The 20,711-nt window shown below is 38.6% G+C and overlaps 1 protein-coding gene across 2 annotated transcripts in view; it reads left to right on the top strand.

Annotated features, from left to right (window-relative positions):
• RSU1 (Ras suppressor protein 1) overlaps positions 1–20,711 on the top strand; it is a 110,309-nt gene that overhangs the window by 38,319 nt on the left and 51,279 nt on the right. Inside the window, exons 8-9 of one of the 2 annotated variants that reach the window (XM_055805865.1) lie at positions 8,523–8,655; positions 9,024–9,252. In XM_055805865.1, coding sequence (XP_055661840.1) covers positions 8,523–8,655; position 9,024 — 134 coding nt within the window. In that variant the 3' untranslated portion in view covers positions 9,025–9,252. Of the gene's footprint in view, positions 1–8,522; positions 8,656–9,023; positions 9,253–20,711 lie in introns of those variants that run through there. The other variant, XM_055805864.1, reaches the window with a different exon arrangement.

Raw genomic sequence — 20,711 nt, 5'->3', positions numbered from 1 at the left:
TCTGTTCTGTTGGAGCTTTGGTAGGTAAGCGTACCATAATTAGAGCCAATCTAAGCAAATGTTATATTTGTTGTAAAATGAACCAAATTTAACGTGTTTCGTAGTACTTCAAAGTGGTTTCGCTCTTCTGAGTACTTGGCAACCTGTGTTTGAATGGAAGTTTCAAAGTGCAGGGCAAAAGCGATACAGTGAATCCTTTTTGAACTTGTATTTTTAAATTAACTAGATTTTGGTCTGATAGGGACCCTTCAAAGAGAGGATGCTTTGTTGAATTCCTGTGTAATTGAGAATCCCAGGGGAGTTTCTGGGTTGGAAAAAATGTGCAATATATTTCAAAATAAATTGGGATGCTGATCCTCTAAGCCTGTAATACTTCCTGAGCCATTAAAATGTCTTTGATGTTAAACTACTTTGACATCACGTTAATTCCCTTTGTTCCAAAACCTGTCTGCCGCATTGTGTGTTTCTTGGGTTTCTTCACTATGAACACTTAGCAGTGACTGTTGGTTTGCCCCTCGAGATCCTGGTCGGTGCCAGACATTTGTTACACAGCAGCGAAGGAAACAGTATTTCCAGCACAATGTGTCACCTTTCAAAGAAAGAAATCGGTGAAACAGCAATACTTGTAGGTCTTCAAGTAGGTGTCTCTCTTAAATTAGGAATGCAGGAAAAATTAATCAAATCATAAGTAATTTGAAATAATTATACAATGAATATAGGAAACATTTTGAAGTAATTTTGTGGATTTTTGTCAAAATTCTGTTTTTTCTGCTGTTCCCCGTATGCATCAGCCAGGCTGGTTGCCTTTGTACCTGAAGGTTGTGTGTGGTGGAGTTCAGCTGTTGAAACTGCATGAGTTATCATGTGGAAGTACAAGCCATTAGCAGAGTCTGTTTGGCTAGGAGTGCCTTGTGTGCTGTGTTGAATGAGTTTGTTTTGTGGATTTCATCTGTGAATGTTAATATTATTTCCTCTTTCTACTAGTTGTCCTGCTAAGGTCAGGTTTGTTGTGTGGAGTGATGGTAGAAATTGCTAGGGCTCTCCCCTTGTTCCCACAGAGTTAACCATTCTTCCTCTCACTTGAATATGGAAATGAGAGTTTGCCCAGGCAGGGTAGGTCTATATTCTGTCTGTACTTAATATCTGAAATATGGTTTAAGGGAGAAGTTCAGCATTTCATCTGCTCTGTTGTTTTTCCGAGGCTTCATCATCAGTCCTGACACATTGTGGAGTGGAAGTCTCCATATGCCAGATTCCCCATTACATTTTGGTATAATGATTCTGGCTGACCTTTGCTATGATGCTGGAATTCTGTGTACATATCTCAGGATTAAATTCACTTTTTTGTAAAAAAAAAAATTCTTTTCTGTGAAAGGTTGAGGTGGGACAGTGCTGGAGAGTAAAATGCTCTTCCCATAAAATTTTAATAGAGGTAGCTGAGGCAATACCAGTTTGCCCTGGATCACTTCACCTTTCTAGCAATGGTAAAAAATTCAAAATTTAGTTAGTCTGCTTTTACTTTATTCCAGCTGCAATCCTTTTGCTAAGAGTTGAAGCAAATGGAGTAGCTATTCTGAGATCACACGAATAATCAGAGTCTTCATTTAACCTATCAAAGGGAAGAGCTGAGAGGAGACTTGGCTGCTGATCCTCACTAACTCCAGGAGAAGAAAGCACAGGTCATCTGTCTTCCTTGTTAGATGGGCGGAAGAAGCAGCGGTGTTTAAGAGCTAAGACAGCTCAGTTCAGCACTGAAATAAAGAATGCATTTTAACAGTGATGAACCATTTTGAACAAGACACCACTGGCAGAGTGTCCATCTCCCGATGTTTTCAGACCAGATGTTTTTGTTTGAAACATCTTTGTTAAACTCTTCAATTACTGAACTGACACAGAAATCTGCTAGACGTATTCAAGTGAACATTCAAGTTGGGGTCTAAGCTCTGAATGCATTGGTGGGAATTCTCACTTACATCTAAGAAGTTGTTAGAATAATGTGTGATGTTACAATATCTGTGCTCCTGTTTGCTTTCCCTGAAAATAATTGTGAAACTGAGGATGGGCTTAGGCTTCAGTGTTTGGCTTTCAGATTGCTCGTTCAGCCTTCTCTTACCCTGGGGCTTCCCATCTAGCACTCCCAGGTGAGGCTGTAGGCATTCCTGTCTGTGTGTCAGAAAAGCAGTCAGAGAAAGACTTCCAGCCTGCTTGGGTCTGATGGATGCTCTGAAGTATCTGTTTGGTTTATTTGTATGTACCGAATCTGACTTCTTGTTGAAACTTGAACCTTTTCCCCTGTTATAAAAGCATCACAAATAAGGTTTTGAGGTTCTCTGAAGTGCTGTTGACTCCAAGTGATAATATTAGACTTTCTCCAGTACAAGAATGTAGGGGTGAGAGGGCAAAAGTGTTGCTGGGATTGATCTTTTGTAGGTGCTTCGCTCTCACTAGTTGTTTTCTTTCAGTACATAGAAATTAATCAAACAAATGTATATTTTCAACATATGCTATGGAGCTGTAGATTTGTTTATCATACTGAATGTTTCTGCTGGTTCCAAAAGGATTGAGTCACACTTATGTACAAGAAGTCTTTGCTCTCTGTTGTCTTATTGCTCCTTTGTAACTACTGTTTATAACTACTCTTCCGTTACTAATCCTTCAAGAGTGATAGAGATCTTCAAAGCAGAGATGATCTTACTTGTTTATAGGAATTATATGAGCTACTGATGCACAGTTTACATGTGCTTAAGATTGGTGTAAGAATAGTTTGCTTTTGATAATACTTTGTGGCATAGGAATCAGTGTATTTTCTTCTTTTACATATATTTTTAAGACCTTGTTCACAATTAATTGCTTTGGCATAACTTTAATGACATCATAGTCATGATATGTCTTCCACACGCATGCTTAAACCAATGTGTGTCTCTATCGAGATACAGCAAATGCCACAAAAGTAATAAAAATTATAAGCCCTGTAGTGTAAAGCAAATCTAAACCAAGCCAGGACAGATGTATTTTTACATATAACCTAAGTTTAAATTTAGTGTAGTGGATTGATCCCTTACTTAGTGTTTAATAAAGCAGGATTCAAGGGTATTTATATATAAATAAAGAAATAAAACTAATTTCATTCCTCCTGTCCTTACATATGACAAAGTGTAAGACCCTTTTGTTGTAAAGGGAAAGAACATTTAAATTGCAGTCTTAGGAGGAATTGCTAAAAGTGATGTGTTACAGTTTGAAGACTCTCCTTGAGGTCAGTGCAGTCTAGGGTAGGCTGAAAGGTGAGTCAGAGTATCAATGGGACGCAGGTGTGAAACTCGACAGTATACAGGCTAAAAATTATTTCCATTGATTTTAATGAAGCTCCACTAGGGATGAATTTAAACCATTACAAAGAAGCGTTGATCTGGCATTTTACAGCTAGGATCGTGTTTCTTACGTTGAATGCCAATGTTCAGTTCTCAAATGTCAGTGTTGTTTAATTACTTTATTTCACCTTTTAATTTTTGAAAGTATTTAAAGTGTTGCCAAGGGGCATTCGAGTGGAAAGGACAAGACAGGCTTGTGTTCATTCTGTTTTCTTTTGTTTGTATTGAACTAATGCCTATGTACACTTGTCTTCTACTTGTATAATACTTACCCAATGTATGTATACTTAAGGTATAGTACACTCCATATGTCATACATCACAAGAGGATGAGGGGCTTGTAGCTGCATGTGAGAGCTTGCAGGCTAGATCTAGTGGACAGGAGCAGCCTGGGAAGTCTGGAGACACCCTTGGTCAAAGTGATAGGTAGCACTATCACTGGCTCTGACACTTTCTGCAGCCACCACTGTGGGAGGCAGCATTTTATTTGCTTTTGTGAGCTCTTTTCTGACCTTTGCAGGCAGCTGAGCAAAATATGAATGTTCGCACAAACCACTTTTTATTTCAACAGCACTGAAGGAAAATAACAAGAAACATTAAATATCATGTTTTATCTTAAATGCAGGATAGATTTATTGAGGGAGATGCAGGGAAACTGTAGCTGCCTTTTCCCTTAAACGTCACTCAGGATCAGGTGTGCCCACTCTCATACAAGATGTCCCTTCTGTCCACCCATGGCTGTGGGAGCTCTGAATGTACGCAGTGATAAATGGTATTTTTAGTCAATGTATGGCATAAGTTAGAATACATTAAAATTAAAAATATGCATACTTTGATTTTTGTCCTTGAATTTTCAAGGGTTTGTTTTGGTGTAGATGTGTTTTCTGTAGCTTCCAGGCAGCAGCTAACGAGATCTGGGCAGCAGACAGTTTTCAGGTCTGCATGTCTTTAGTGGTTGGGCATAGGAATAATTTGTTTTTAAGATGGGTTAAACACAGTTCAGTCGCAGTGATCCAGTCAAACTTAATGGTTCAGGATCATCTTTAGATACAATGAGTACTGAGACAGAAAAAAAAATGAAGACATGATCAGGTGTTTCTAAGTCTACACAGCTGGCTCCTTTTAGAAGGCTTTCGGGCATTCTGTGCAGGTCATCCTCAGCAATCAGCTGTTAGACCTTTATCTCTGCACTTCTTTTCCAGACTGTTCTGTTTTCCAGACTGTGTTCTCTTTTCGGTGTCTGCTCATGCTAGCAGCATATGTCCACTTTGCATTCTTCCTACTTGGAAATCTATGTCTGTTCAAGATGGAAAGCTTAAAAAGAGTATCCTTCAGGCTTAGAAATTAAGCATGTTAGACCTTTAAGCATGCTAGGCCTGTGTTCTGGGATATAGTTTTGATTATTTATTTATAAGAATAATTTTAGAAGTGTTCAAAAATAAGTTAAAAAACGTTTCTATGATCTGGGAAAGGGACTGTGCTGACTGGTCGTAAAGATAGCCGCCTCTTCTACTTCTTTTACCAGAGGCATGTGACCCGTAATGCATTTCAGTGGAGATGATCTCTTTCAGTATGGCAGAATAGCAGAAACCTTAAGTCCATTATGAAATACAATTTTAGTCTAGTAGTTATGCCAAATTTTAGAAATTATAAACAATTTCTTTTTTTAATAGGCTGATGTTCATGGAAAGAACAAACCAGCAATGACTGATGCAATCTCCAACCCCAATGTATTTTGTGATTGAATCTCAGTAGTGGATTTTTACTAAAGGCAATTTTATGTTTTGCTTACTAAAAATATCAGAGGGATTTGATGTGATCTGTGTAGCAGAACAGTATATAAATTTCCTAAAGGCCTGGGGATAGTGTTCTGCTGATGCTGCCGTTAGACAGTATGCATGAAGGCGCATCTGCCATGGCTTTTTCCCTGGCCCTTGGCTCTAGCGCTGCAGGGATGGAATTAACAGCATTTCTTAGCACAGTGCTGCCATAAAAAAAATTCTAGGCAAGGACACTGTTGGGGGTGGGGAACGATAGGGATACATCTGTAAGGTGTCCAGTTCCATAGCACTCCTGTGCTGAGGCTGGTGCCAGAGATGTTGCTTCAGGTGGGTTAGGTCTTCTCTTCCACACTGCTGGGTTCGTCTTGGTACGCTGGGGCAGAAGGGTTTGTGCAGGGCTCCCACGTGTTTGGTTGCCCCAGCATGTACTGTTCCCGAGACCTTAGTGAGACCTGGGCCTCGTGCTTGGGACTCATGGATGTCCTGCAGTTGGAGCAGAATTAGTGAGCCCTCAATTTGCGGATGGTTTTAGCTGTAAGCACAGAAGGGACACCAGGGTATGTCCCCAAGCAATGCATGGTGATGCAGGAGTGACACACATCAATCCTGTCACAATTTTAATTCTAAGTCATCTTTGTTCTGAAGTGGCTTGCCTTGTGGCAGGACTGTTAGACTCCATTTCCTCCCTATCACTGGTAAGGTGGAGCAGGCTCCCTGTGACTTCTTATCCTGCTTAATTTTCTGCCTGTTTCTGTCCTTCATTTCCAGATGGAAATGTCGGTGTCAAACAGGGAGGAGTTTTAAGTGTCGGGTGCCCCATGCTTCCTGCTTGCTGCCAGGCAGCCCTCCTTTACTCCGCTGCAGAGGGGCACCAGCTCTCTGCCTGGTGCTTGCTGTGAGGACAGACAGCTTGTTCCTTTTCACACTGCAACACTTGATTAAATTATTCCATTAAACCCCTGGGCTGTGAGGTGGCAGCTCACCTCTCACTCTGGCTGTAGGCAGCTGGTGGGACGGGCTGCCAGGCCAGCTGCTGCCATCAGGGCTCCCCGAGGGGCGTCCTGGGCAGGGAAGGGGTGGATTTCAGGGCAGATGCTGGACTTTTGGGTGCCCCAACTTCCTCTGTAATTACACTAATTTTACCCTTAGGGCCTCTGCCTGCCTCTCCCCTCTGAAGGTAAAAAGTAATATCTGTGCCTGCCTCCAGTGTGCTTTGGGAAATATAGAAGACGGAGGAAAATGAAGTGATTACTTTGGCAGGAGAACCTACAGTTCATTTTTGCTTGAGCAGTTCTCTCTTTCTTTCTTGTAAGATTTCTTTGGCTTTAGCAGGATAGTATTTATTACAATTAATTATGTTTAAATGGGCCATGTGGTATTTGAAATGGAAGTGGGCATGCTGTGCTGTGAGGATGGAAGCATATACATACAGCAGCGTTCCCTGGGTGGTAAATTTGTGACACAGCTTGGGACGTAAGGATTCAGCTGAGACCCTAGCTATTGAGATTTTGGGAATGTGTGGCTTATTCCTGTAAGCAGCATTGAATTTGACCCATGATGAGGCCAAGCTTGCCTCCCAAAATTTAGCTATTTTTAAGTTGTACACAGATTGATCATTTTACCTTGATGCGGTACTTGCAGAACTGTAATTACAAGCGAGTGCTTACAGCGTTGGTAGTTTTGGAGAGCAATGTATGTGGTTTTTGGCAGGTAATAAAATGGAAAATCCAATTTGCGATTGCAAAGCAAGCCCCTGAGTGATACATGATCTTCATAGCAGCACCGGTCAGAGGGTTACGGCTAATCACAGTGCTGGCTTGCTTCCCCGGTGGCCTGCGCCTGAAAACTGAATAGTGAGCAGTGTGAGCCTGCGCCTTGAGCCAGCATAGATTTAGACACAGCAGTTTCTAGCTTATTAGGTCCTCTTTGTCACAGTACTTAATCCTGCTTCCTGATCCTTGTTAGAACAGGGCTGCTGAGTCCCTTAATAAAGGAGATGGGTGCAAGGCTTCTAACGAGGCGCACTGAAGCATGCGGCAGTGAGGGCAATTGCTGCCTGACTGACAGAGGGGTGAAATGCTCCCTGCCTGTTATTTCAAAAGAACAGGCCTCAAGACAGCTGACAGATGAGCTTGCTGGGGTAATGGTAACTTGTTGGTAGGGCCATATGAGATGCATGACATCTTTTCACACAGTATAATGGTCTGCCTTTAATTGTGTTAACCCCTTTTACGGAGATAAATGCATCAAGAATTAGCTGTACTTTAGAACATGCAACCAGCAAGCACATGGGTTGCAGCAGCTCCCGTAGCATGCATGTGTGTTTGTGCAGCTTACACAAGTACCTTTAATTTTGAAAAGCTAACACATCAGGTTGATTTCAGATTTCTCTTGACAGCTTGGCTTAGTCAGTCTTCAAAACCTTGTATTTTTTTTCCTGGTTTGTTTCCCACAGGTAAAGATTATTTTGTTGTTTTTATTTGTTGGTTTACATTTTTGGGGATAGGCCTTTCTTCATGGTAATGTTCACAAAAATAAATGTAAAATGTGGCACAGATTACTTGTTTTAATTTAAAGAATGTAAGAAAGTATTTCAATGGCTAGACCATCCTGGAATTCAGCCTGCTGTATCCATAATCATGAGGCATTTCAGCAAAGCATGTACTATTTTGGGTGGTAAACATTTACAAAATGAACAAACAAACAAACAAAAAAACCCCAAGCATACCCCTAATAGGGTCTCTTAAGTCTTCCTGTCAACAGAATAGGTAAAACTGGTGTGTTGCAAGAATGACACATTTTGTTTGTTTTTTGTGGTATAGAGAACTATTAACCACAGATCCGTGGTAGGATCTCAGTACAAACAACATGCTGGGCCCCGGGAAGGCAAAAAGTCCATTGGACATTGCTGGCTGACTTTATGCTCAGAGCAGCGATTGAGAAATGCCGTGCAGTGCTGGGCTTCAGAGCAAACTCCTACCACAGCATCATTCTGCTTTTATTCCTGCAAGCCGTGGTGGAGAGGGCCCAACACCTATGCCCTGTTAAGCCCTGCTTAAAACTAATTTGGTGAATAAATACTATATGCAGTGGGTCGAGTTCAGTCCTGCTGTGCAATGTGTAGTAGGACTGAAATGAATAGGGTAGAACTGCATCCATCATGGTAGGAGCTACTGTGTCATCCTATTCCTCTCCACTAAGACTGAAGTACTTTCATTATGATTATACTCGCTGAAACAAATGAAAAGTTTTATATTTCTGCTTTATATTTATATTTATATTTATTATATTTATGCTTTATATTAAAGCAAGATACTGTCAAATTTTTCATATTTAACTTTTTTTCATATACTGTTCTGTTTAATCCCTTTCAGGTAATTTGGATTTGACTGGTCAAAAGCAAGTCTTCAAAGCAGAGAACAATCCTTGGGTTACCCCTATTGCTGACCAGTTCCAGCTGGGAGTATCTCATGTTTTTGAATACATTCGTTCAGAAACATACAAGTAGTAAGTACATGTCACTTATGTACTGTAGCTGTGTTGCTTTTTTCCTGTAGTGTGTTTGGCAAAGTGTTACCAGCTATGTGCTTCTTTCATAACACATGCAGTAGCTTGGTACTCAGGGCAAATAGCAAACCTGTACATCTATATGAAGGAATTTTGCTGACAAGAAGGTAAATAAACATGACTTAGACGTGTTAGGAAAGCACAAAGACTGTTTCATGTTGTCCTGCATTTATTGTTCATTTCTAAGAGCTATTAAGTAACATCAGATATGTAAAAGAGCAAGTATTACAAGCCTTTGATAAGTACTAATTGTACGTATGTACAGTAAGGTTTTTTAGACTGAAATAGATATTTGTTAATGTTTTTAGATGCAGGTTGTCATATTTTAAAAGAGGTGTCCAAAATTCAAACCTGTTTTGATCTGGACTGGTTTACAGGAGTCTACAATCCTGGTAATTCAAATACAGGTACTAGTGCTTTCTTCAACAATGTAACTGGAAAAATATAAACCTCATGCTAGGACTTCTCCACTTTAATTCAAAAGTCTATGTATTAATGCTAAGCATTTATTTAGCAAATAAAGTCTTTAATGGTTCACTGAATTGAAATATTTTTTTTTCAGTAAAAATTTCCATATTACTAGTCCACATTCAAACTTGTGTCTAACAACCACCATTATGCTGTCTTTCTAGAAGCAGTAGGTAGTACAACACACAGTATAACCTCTAGGCTGGAAAGTTAGTTTTTGCCTTTCCCTTTTATTAAAAAAAAAAAAATAATTTAGAAGCATTTCTGACAGTTGTGGGTTGTTTTTTGTTTTGGTTTTTTTTTTTTTTTTTTTTATATAGTAGCTGTCTAAACTTAATAACCAAAGGAGAGTATTCATGAGCTAAGATTTTTGGGATTCCAATTAAGTAACTGAGATGTAAATTGCTATGTGAAACTAAATAATCCAGCAATGGTTTTTGTAGGCTGTTCTTCATTTACAGAATTTAAGTGAAAAGGATCACAGGTGGGAGAGTGGTTACAAAACTTGTATGTCTCAGAAGTGTCCTGATATTTGTGCTTTAATATGTGTTTTCAGCATAGATTTATTCATAGTTTTAAGTAGGTTGCAACACCCTTCTTCAAGTAGTACTCTGTACTACAGACATGGTGTAGGAAAACAGCTGTTCTTAGGCCAGCCTTTCCCCAGAGCCCATTGTGTAGCTGCATCTAGGTTTCTTGATAATGTTTTGTAATTATTATTTTTTGGGGGTCAATTTTATATTTCTACTTGCTGAGCAGTGTAGGTTGGGGACCCTCCTGCACTTCTCACAAGGACCACTCTGGGTTTATGAGAACAGAGTTTCAAGGACTGAAGTGCAGTTTTGAGAATTTGACCCATATTCAGTTTGGTGGGATGGGGGGCTGTTGTTAGGTATCTATAATTAAAACAAACAAACAAAAAAGATTTTACAACTGTGGATATATTAAGCTGCTCTGGTGACTTTCCTTGTGCAATCAAAATAGGTGTAAAAGGTTCTGTAATTCATCACTTGCTGCAGCTATTGCTCTTTGGTTTAAATTAGCTATATTGTGTTTGCTGTCCTGTTCTTTGAGGTGTAACAATGTCCTGTTGGCTAACAGGCTGATTTTGATTTTTTCTACAGTAAATATTTGAAGCCTCTGTAGTTAACAGTGTAAGCAAAATCAGACTCTAGTCATTAATAGGGGGAAAAACAAAATAAAAGAACCTTTCTGTGGCTCATACATGACTTCTACTTTGATCTTAGAAGCTTATTCAGTTAAAATGTCATTATTTTCAAAGATTAGTAATGAAAACTACGTGCATGAAGGTGTTCATAATTGGATGTCATTTTTTTATTTGTAGCATGTAACCAGTTTATATTTCAACTGTAAATTAAAAATAGCTGCATAATTTTGTTAGAATCCCAGTAACGACTTCTGATTCTTCATTGTACTTGTTTCACATGCTATACAGAGTGTTTGTGGGTTTTTTCTGCTGAAAAAGTGTCCCATTTTTATTTCCAGTTTCCTTTAAAGATGTGATCTGAGAATTATTTGGGTGCCACCTGCTATAGACATTTTTCTGTTTCCATTTGATTTCAGGTGTTAAAACTCACAAGCAATGGCATAATCTAGGTAACGGTTCTATTAGCATTATTGTGCACAGAAGTAAATAAGCTGTGAACACAGAAGAAATGAAAAACTCCTTTTTGTGATGAAATTTTGATCTTTTCCTGTTACCAACTATACACCTTCTTCAACTTCCTTTTTCTTTCAGAGCCTATGTCCAGGTAGTGTGTCTTTTTTTCTCATTAAGCAAATCACAAGGTTGAGAAGTGAGTGTAATAATTCTCTTTGTAGTTATCTAACTAAGGAAAATTGAGCTCTTGGGGGTTTTGTGGATCATTCAGTGAAAAGAAAAACTTAAATTAACTTGCAATATTTGATAGGCCCAGGCAGCTTAACTCTGACTCTGAGACAACGTAGTACAGTTAAATGGGTGACGGGGTAGATTGCTGTTTAGATAACCACTTGCAACACTGAGAAGGGAGAGCAGCTCACATGCAGTAGCAGCTGACACTCAGATCAGCAAGTTTACTTTCAGATACTGGAAGATGTGGGCTTTCATAAAACAGGAACTATGCATCTATGAGATAGTTGGATTTTTACTCCAGAGATCACAATTGTCTCTCTATGCCCATTGCTTTTGCTGGCTGATTGGAAATATTGATTTTTACTTTGTTTACAAGTCTAACAGTGTTTGTACTAGCTAAAATAGAGATGGTATGCTCATACAATCACAAGTGCCAGGTTTCTTAGCAAGTTATGTTTCACTAAGTTGTTTATGGTAATACAGTTTAAGTTGTTTTTGCAATAACTGGAACATAGTATTTACTTGGTTGCTGTTATCTTAAGCCAGAAAGTAGGTCTTGGCAATGCACTCACTCGCAGGCCTGTTAGAGGTTTCTCTGATGGCTGACATAAGCCATAAGTCATAATTGTATGCTGCAGTCAATACTGGAGATTTCCATTCTGATTCTGTGAGGTTGCACTTGTGAAGCAACTACCAAATAGATCACAAACCTCTTTTTTCCTTTGTGAAATGTGCTGGCTGTTTCAAGTAATTTGGTGAATAATTGCACTCCATTTTTAGCATTGTCTTAGCATATTCGTGCTCTAGTGATTAATTGGTAAGTAGGGATGACACCCATGAAGGATGATTATGTCTAAAGATAAAACATCATTTGTCTCATACTTTTTACATTTTCACACTCCTGTTTTGCATGGTACTCGTGCACGAAGTATAAAACTGGAATTGCACTTCACTTCAGAAGTGTGTTAGCCAGTAGGACCCTCAGATCAGCTCTTCTTACTTTGTAGCTTCTTTCATTTCCTTTAATTTCCTTACCTTTCATGAGAAATGATGCAAGGTGATTTTTTTCAACCCTCATTTTTCAAGGAAGACTTGTGCTGACAAAAAGATGGGCCATATATTGTGGCAGAAAATGTGTGTGGAGGGGCTCTTAATTCTTAACAGGAAATTCAGCAGCTCTTGGCACTTTACTAGCTTTTGTTGGCTAAAATACGCCCACTGCACATATCATCCTATGACAGCATCATTTGGAAATAGGTCAGTTTGCCAAGTATATAATGATTCTTAATCTCTGAATGCCGTGCTAACTTTCTGAAAGTTAAGTTAGTAGGCTGAATTTTGGCTTTGATTCTAGATATACTCAGGAGCTGCCATTAAACTCCCCGTGTGGTGTCATGATAGTGTTGAAAAGCAGTTGAAGAACTTGCTCAAACAGAAAAGGGTAATGGCAACCTCATTTCCTCAAAGGGCTTAACTAAATGTTTTATTTTTTATTCATGCCTTTAGTCAACTTTCAAAGTGACCTTTATGTTGTAAGCATATTCTCAGAGGATCTTCTCTGTCTAGGGTACTGGCAAAGAGATGATGGATTGTATGATTTAGTGGTTATAGCGTACTTAGACAAATGCAGGCAGACATGAGTGTTTGAAAGAAAACAGTGAATTAAGCTCCTATGAAGAACAGAAATCCTGTGATGCTCGTCAGGATCAGTGTACGATAATTAGCGATTTGATTAAGATAAGGTAAAACTGAGATGTGTGATTGGTATCAGTGGGTGGGTTTAGTTCCTGGCATTTACAGCAAAGTTAATCCAGAAATCTGCTCTTTGGGTACATTTCTGGCATTAATCAGGTGCTCTTGATCAATCTTCATGTGAAACTTGCTCTTTGCCTGTTGTTCTCGTAACAGAAAGGGCAGTGATTTTGCTTTTATCACAGCAGTCTATTGCAGTCATTGTCACCTGGCAGTGTAATCTTAGCTAAACCAAAATAATTTGCTTAGAATAGCATTGAGACTTCTAGCATTTTTAAGCTGCTGTTGAACCCAGCAATCGCTGTTTAATACTTTGTTTAATGATTGTTGCCTCCCTGTTTGACCTCCTTATTCCAGCAAGGCAGAATTATGATAGACTAATCACCAATTCCTAAGTTTCTAGAAAGCAGGTTTTTCCCACGAGGCAGTCAATTTGGAGTAAAGATGTTTCGCAAAACAACAAGATGTTTTGCGAAAAGAAGTAAGTTGCACTTTTCACATTCCCACCAGGAAAGGTGGTAGAAGACCAAGCCATTTTAAAAGACTGACACATTAACTCTTAGCAGAGGAAATGGTTTGACAAATGCTGTGCTGAGCATATATCGCTTGGCAGCGTCAGAACATAGGTTTCCCTGGGCAGGCTGCTCTGTGCTAAGCATTGTAATTGAAAACCTCATTTTATCAGCAGTGACAGTCTGGAAAAATCCACTCTTGATTCAGTCCTCTATTTAGAGACAATCTCCCCAGCTTTCCTCTTGAGAATGAATTGTTGTACTAGACCCCCACTATTATGTAGCAGCTGCTTCCAGGGCAGCAGACACAGGTCATGAGGTAAGAGATTCTTCCTCTGGATTATATTAATGAAGAGTATTTCACATTTATTTTTAACAGCTAGAGGAGGCTGGCAAGATACTCAGAATAATGTAGTAGAATACAAATAGTATCCTGAAATAACTCCGGTTCTTATGCCACAGTTGTTAAGCCTGTTTAATTTCAGCTGTGTGATCGGTGCTGTCCAAGATGTAAAGATGATGATCAGTAAAACCACCTATAATACATGGAGTGGAAAAGAGGTCAAACAAGTAAAAAAAAATCCATGTGTTGGTGGTTGGAAAGCATGCTGGAGAAGTGGGAATTTCCAGTTGAAATGTAGGCATCAGCAGGTTGAACTGGTAGGAGGAGAGATTGTCCTGGAATGGTGGTACTTGTGCAGCATGGTCTTTGACCTGCAATAATTCAATTTTTTTTATGTTATCTCAAAAAGTAGGGGTATTTAAGTGACCTTTGCTGATGATGCAAAACTAGCAGCACAGAAAAGAATCAGCACACCACACAGGAAGAATCAGCAAATGAAGAGGAAGGCTTGCATGTATTAGTTACAGGTTTTCTGTGAACCACCAGTGTGATATGCCTGGATTGAAAGGAAGAGAAAGAGAAGCACAATCTCCAGAGCTGGGTTAAGAGAGTGGAAATTTTCCAGTACAGAAGAGGAAATATTATGCAGTTCTGGTCGTCATGTTCATGAAAGATGAATTCAGGCAGGAACAGGCAAAGTGAGGAAGGATAATAAGATTATAAAAGGAATGAAGAGCCAAGAGGAGATTTAAAAGGTATTTGGTTTATTTAGCAAAGCAAAGACTGATAACAGTCATCTTTGCTGTCATTGGGAGGGAGAGGGGGAGGAAGAGACTTCATTTAAGGCATAAAAAAACAAATGGTGGACATTAGAACAAATATAAATAAGCTGGTCAGGTGTATACCTGAAGGAAGACCTCTAATTATTAAGGGAGCAAGGCAATAACCTTCTGATAGAAATAGCCTTCTGACAGAAGAAATGAAGGCCAAAATCTTGTTTGTTTCAAAGCGAGCAGTCATCAGTTTAAGCAGCAGTATATATGTGATTGTTTGCGGTAGAGGATGGCGTGTCTGTGGTGCAGGCAGACCTTTGTGCTCCTTATTCATGTCTCCTGATTTTTGAATGAAAAATTCAAATTACACTCCCCCACCCCCATATTAAGATAACTGCACAGTGCAGTTGTCGTTAAGCTGAGGGGCAAAGCTCTGTTGTCTGTTAGATTATTTTGCATATTCCTGCATTTAATAACTTGTTTAAATAAACATGTACGGCAGTTTTGTGCAACAGTTTACAATTACTAAATTTTATAAATAACCTAATAATTACTTGTTGTATAAATTATATATTCATTAGGGGTTATAAAAATCTTCATAGTATTCCTTTCTCCACTTAAATTGAAGAGGTACATGGAAAGAATGCTTCTCTCTGGCTGTCTCTAAATAAAATTAAATAACTTCTTGTATTACCCAGTCAGTATCTAAGGTTGTAACAATACCAAAAAGAACCAAACTGGGTACAGTATGATCTCAGGAATAATTTCTGATGATGAGTATTCTGGATTCTTGGGGGGAAATAAAGACCATAAAGAGGAATACAGGCCAGTTGCTTTAAATGTCTGATGTAGATTTGATACAAAGGAGTATGGTTAGGTGCCTCAGCTGTTTGTATGACATACAGAGGTCAATGAAGATTTGAAGAACTTGGATAGTTCTTTAGGTGAGTCTACCTTGCTATGCTAAGAAAAATAGGCCATAATAAATACTGTTTTCCTTCTTTATTTTTGTCACTGGTATTCTTTGGTAGTTTGTGGAGTAGAAGGCTTTCATGCATTGGTTCTATCTTAGGCTTAGCTCTACAAATACTTATACTTCTAGAACAGGTTTCCTCCTTGTTCCTGAGGGATTGCTCTTGTGCACGTGCTTGTAGGATGAACCTTTAGTATGTACTATTTTTCCCTTCTCATTTACACACTGTGGTTGTCCTGGGCTCTGTACAAGAAATAAGGTGGTGTTACATGTCCAACAGTCCATTGCTGGAGCTCACTTCTATATTTCAGTGACTTTTTTAGCTTGACACCTTTACCATTTGGTTCCTGACATGGATGCACCATTTGTGCTAGTGATAGCTGTGACCTCATGTATTTTAGGGTGGTTTCAAAGACTAGGTAAAGGTAGTGGAAAAGAGATGATCTCGGTGATCTACCTTAGGTGAGATTCTCTGAGATGCAGCATCTCCTGTGAAGATGAACTAACAGCAAATTAAGCTTCCCTCAAAGGATGGCAGGAAGCAAAATCCATCATAGCCAAGAAATAAACAAGTGTTAACAATCCTGGTTCACACATTTTGATCCCATAGCAGTAAAAAAAATTAATTAACCAATACAAATTTTCTGTCAACCTGATTTGGAGAAATATAAAAATGTCATTTCTGTTTGGTTCTGTTGTATCAAAGGCATGGTACTGTATATTGTATATTAAAATACTGATTCGTATTCCAGCTTAATGTTGTATTTATTGGCTGTATTTTAAAAATTGATAAATATATTAGTACATTATTTCCAACAGAGAAAATAGATGACTCAGAGTCCTGACATCTTTAGACAACATTTACATGCAAATCTGTAACTCTTCCCGAAAGAAGAGCAAACTGGAACCTATGTTGAAAGATAAACAAGAAGAACAGTACCTCTGTATATTTATGCTTATATATTACTGAGATGGATATGTAATAAAAACAAAGCTATCACTGATGTATCTGACAGATATAGATACTGCACATATAAATACTGGTCTAACTGCTGATATTACTATTCCCTTTGATGTGAACTTTCATATAAAGTTTAGAATGTTATGCAGTAATGCATTTACTATGTCAAGGATGATAACCCAGGGCTTAAGTCACTGGGGCAGATGTCTAGGGCTGTATTAGAAGTGGAATTGGAGTGAAGAAGTGAGGAAAGTGCAGAAGCTGAGAACTCGATGAAACCAAAGGCAGGGAAACAGTGACAGCAGAATACAGGATTTGAGTAAGGGAAACAAGACAAAGTTGCATCTAACTTTAGGGCAAGGCAAGATCAGTAGCTGAGTTAATTGGTGGTAATTATGTAAAATCCAAAATGAGAAGTGGGTAGGGATGCATCAAAGAAACTGGTAAGAAACAGAATTGAGGAGCTAGAGGGAGGGCAGGCTGGGGTCTAAGCAAGCAAGCGAGCAAAGTGTGAGATGTGCAGCTGCGGGCAAGTGGCACGCTGAGCAGGAAAAATTATAGGTGGGATTGAATAAAGTATGTGCAGCAGAAAAAAGGGCCAATCCAAAGTGGAATCTATCTTGTTAGGCTTTTAGTCATTGGAGAGACTATTATGATATTATGGCTCTCTGTTTATGATAAATCCTAGGAATTAAATGGGCCCTTTTCTGAACTATGATGGTCAGATTATTAAAGATGATGAAGGAAGGAAAGTCATGTTCTGTTATGCTTCTATAGGTAGGATGATCTTTTACAAAAGATGAGTTCACTCAGTCCACCAAGTAGAAGCGGGACCATCATTTTGCTGTGAGAAATGGTTTTAAACCTCCCGGGCTATGGACGTGCACTCAGGAGGTTTAGGAGATTTGACTGACAGAGTCTGGACTCAAAGTTCTGTCTTAGTTAAATCATGGTTTCAGGGAAATGCCAAAAAGTGACAGAAGTGCTGGTGTTCCTCCAGTATCAAGGAAGGTGAATAGACTAAACTGGGTTATTATGGCCTAGTTTACTCTGACATCAGTTTTGGCTTAAATAGTGAAGAGACGTAGGATTCTACTAGTGAAGATTGAAAAAAAAAAAATTACAGTTGTATGAATATAATTCATACAATTAAGGCATGAATATGATGTTGAAAACTACTTCCTAAAGAAACATTATAAATTTAGCTGGTCAAGGCAATTTTTAACTACATAGAATTTTGTGAAGCATTTAGCTTGTACAGCTGCACAACATTCTCGGTAGAAAATGAGCACTGTATAATTTCAATAAAACTAAGAAGAATTAACAGTTAATTGTCTGATAGGTCTTGGGAGATAATTACCAACAAGGGCATTTCTGGTGACATCCACAGAGATCTGACCTGGAACTGTTACAATGGTCTCCTTGGGTATTTGGAAGCAAATGTACAGTCATTTCTGACTAAAAAAAACCCTAAAGTTGTAGATGACTTGGAAGTTGGTAAAAGGCAACAGTGAAAATATGGGCTGTCCTGGATCACTTAATGAACTGTGCCTGTGCATAGTGTGTTTTAAAGCAGCTCAAAGAAGAGTTACATACCTCTGAATAAGGTATGCAGGATAGACCATGCATTATGGTTATGTTTACAGGAGAAGATTCAAAAGAAGTGAATGCTGCTTTTTAGAAAGCAATTGCCTCTGAAAAATGTTTTAAGAGATGTGATGTAACTGAAGCACACTGTCAACTTCCAGTTCAATGCTGTATCTGAAAGGCCTGAAAGAAGCCTGGGGTTAGTGAGTGTAGGAATAGGAGCTTACTACTTTTAGTATCAGCTGAGGCTGGAACTGAATTCACTTCTCTTGTCAGTAGTTTTAAAGGGATGTTAAAGATGTGTTTAGATACAGACACCTCAAAATTGTTTGAGAACAAATGTCAAGCAGATTAAGAAAATAAAGCAAGGTAGAACCTTGTAAAAGGATGCTTGTTAGTGCAAACTGCCAGGGAAAGTAGCAGATTCATTTTCTCTTGTACTCTGGTTGCTTCAGGGTACTTCCTGGGGAAAATGCATTTTAGAGCAACATCTCAGTATTCTCAGTATGAAAGTTACTGTATGAACCATGATGGTTTTCAATACGTTATGCCTAGTATACAAAGCTGATGATTTGTTGGCTGGTTTCAGACTTTACCAGAACTGCCACAATTTTAAGGCCTTGTGTCCAATAGTGTGCTTTGCTCCTGTAGGCATGGTGGGTCAGCTCCTGGTCTCCAATGGATTCAAGGAGTTTTCCCAACATTTCTAGGTAGTGTTGTTGCTAACCAAAGGCAGTGTGTCCAAAATGTATGCAATGAAGAAACTTCACACTGATGTTCTCTGAAGGTGCTTCACCCTGGGGTTTTTTAATATATGTGTGTGTGTGTTTGAGGATATTGCAGGGAACAGTATTTGGACTTCAAAACGCTTAATTCTGTTTGTTACTTGCTGTAAAGAAAATCCTCAAGACTGCAACAGGGAGAAGAATAAGTAGGGAATGGCAGACAAAACAATACTAATTGAGAACTATTGTGGAAAACATGTTGGTAGTGATAAGGCTTTTCTGGTAAACTTGTGTAGCTAATAGTAAATAACGGTCACCCTTTGTAATCTTCAAAAAACCAGTTTATTTGCTTTCTTGTTTTCTTCTTCAGATTGGTTCTTTACAACCAAACAAGAAGAATAACTGCACATTTGCTGGTTTTATTTGAGATATAAATTAAAAAGTGGCGCTTTTATAATCAAGCAGAACTGTCTGCAATTTCTATTCTCTACGTAGTCATATTTGTTTTATTACATGATGTTTTTTATTGAACTCCAGTTTCTTATTTCAGTCTTGCATTGAGGGGTTTGTGTGATCTTTAGCAATTTTTTTACCCTCCTGGTGAAGGCTATCAGTTAGAGAAGTGTCCCTAATTTTATGATTGTCTTTATCAACTGTTTATCCAAAGGAAGGCTGAGGTAGCTATGATTCTAGTGTAATTTGCTGGAGCCACTTGTAGTGCAAGTTCTGATAAACTTTTTAAAAGCCATGCCTTTATTTTAGCAGGTATTATTACTGCCATCTGGTTTATATGCATTTTTACAGCTGCTTATACCTGAGGCACGGTGTTAAAAATGGTTACGATCAGATTTCATTTTAAATTCTTGTTATTAAAATTAACTTTTTCTTCAAAAATATGACCTGAAAATCAGAGCTTCTACTGTATATGCCACAGGAGCTCTCAGTCCTGCATTTCAACACTTTCCTACGTCCAAACAAGAAATGCCCTACTGTTAAAGCTGGGGATAGTCAAATTTGAGTCCTCTTTAGGCAAGTCCTTTTGACCACAGCTTTGCAATGGCTTTTTTTTTTTTTATATCCAGCGACATTAATAATTTAACTCTAAAAATCTGATGTGCTGAAAATCAGTATCAAATATCCCAGGAAAAAATATCCTGTAATTTTTCTTCTTTATTACACTTGGTTGGGAAATCGGAGGAAGAAATTATAGTCTAAAGTGAAGTATGCAGGAGCATAAACAGTAAGTAGAATTACTTAGGGTACTGACCATTTCAGTTGCTCCAGCTTCTCCAAAGCAATAATAATAAATTCAAGAATATTAGCCCTCTTCCTAGTTTTGCCAGATATTTTAAGAAGCTGGCTCCAGTGCTAGATGAAAACAGCAGCACTTATTTCACTGAACGGGGAACAGTGATTCCCTGAATCCTTTTTGTTATCCATAAAGCCCACTTATAAATTTATTATCGGGTAGGTTTTCAATCCTGCAGTTATATATCTTGCAACAAAGTGCTTGTCATGTGATTGTAAATATGTGCAGAAAGTAAATGGAGCAAATCCTAAACCCAGTACTGTAAATATGGTTCCTCTTGACAGGAAAAGGAGAAATTTGATCCCTATTCATATGTAAACCCAGATCCCTACTTCTGGTCTGCTCCAGCATCTGGTTTTGTGGGACTTTCTGCACATTAAATATTTTGGACAGTTATCCAAGCAAAATACAGTGGGACCACAGAGTCCAGGACTCTTCAAAGATGCATTGCAAGAACCTACAACATGCAAAGGTCCCAGTAAGGAAGTTCAGAGGTATCACAGTTTGGGGAGAATGGGATTAGGCATGGATATGTGTGTGCCAGTTTTGACACCTAAAATAAAAGTGAATTTTACTTACAAAAGCTGCAACTCCGAGAAGATGGCTTTTAGTCACCTTTCAACTGGATATAATTTCCAAGCTAAATTCTGAATGTTAGTTTTGGTTATTGCGTTTGATATTCTGTCTCCTGTTCATTTCTTGGCTGTCCCAAATTTAGATTTACTCTAATGTTGACTT

Source organism: Falco peregrinus, chromosome 5, assembly GCF_023634155.1.
Source record: "Falco peregrinus isolate bFalPer1 chromosome 5, bFalPer1.pri, whole genome shotgun sequence".
Lineage (NCBI taxonomy): Eukaryota > Metazoa > Chordata > Aves > Falconiformes > Falconidae > Falco > Falco peregrinus.
This window is presented reverse-complemented; position numbering and strand designations above follow the sequence as displayed.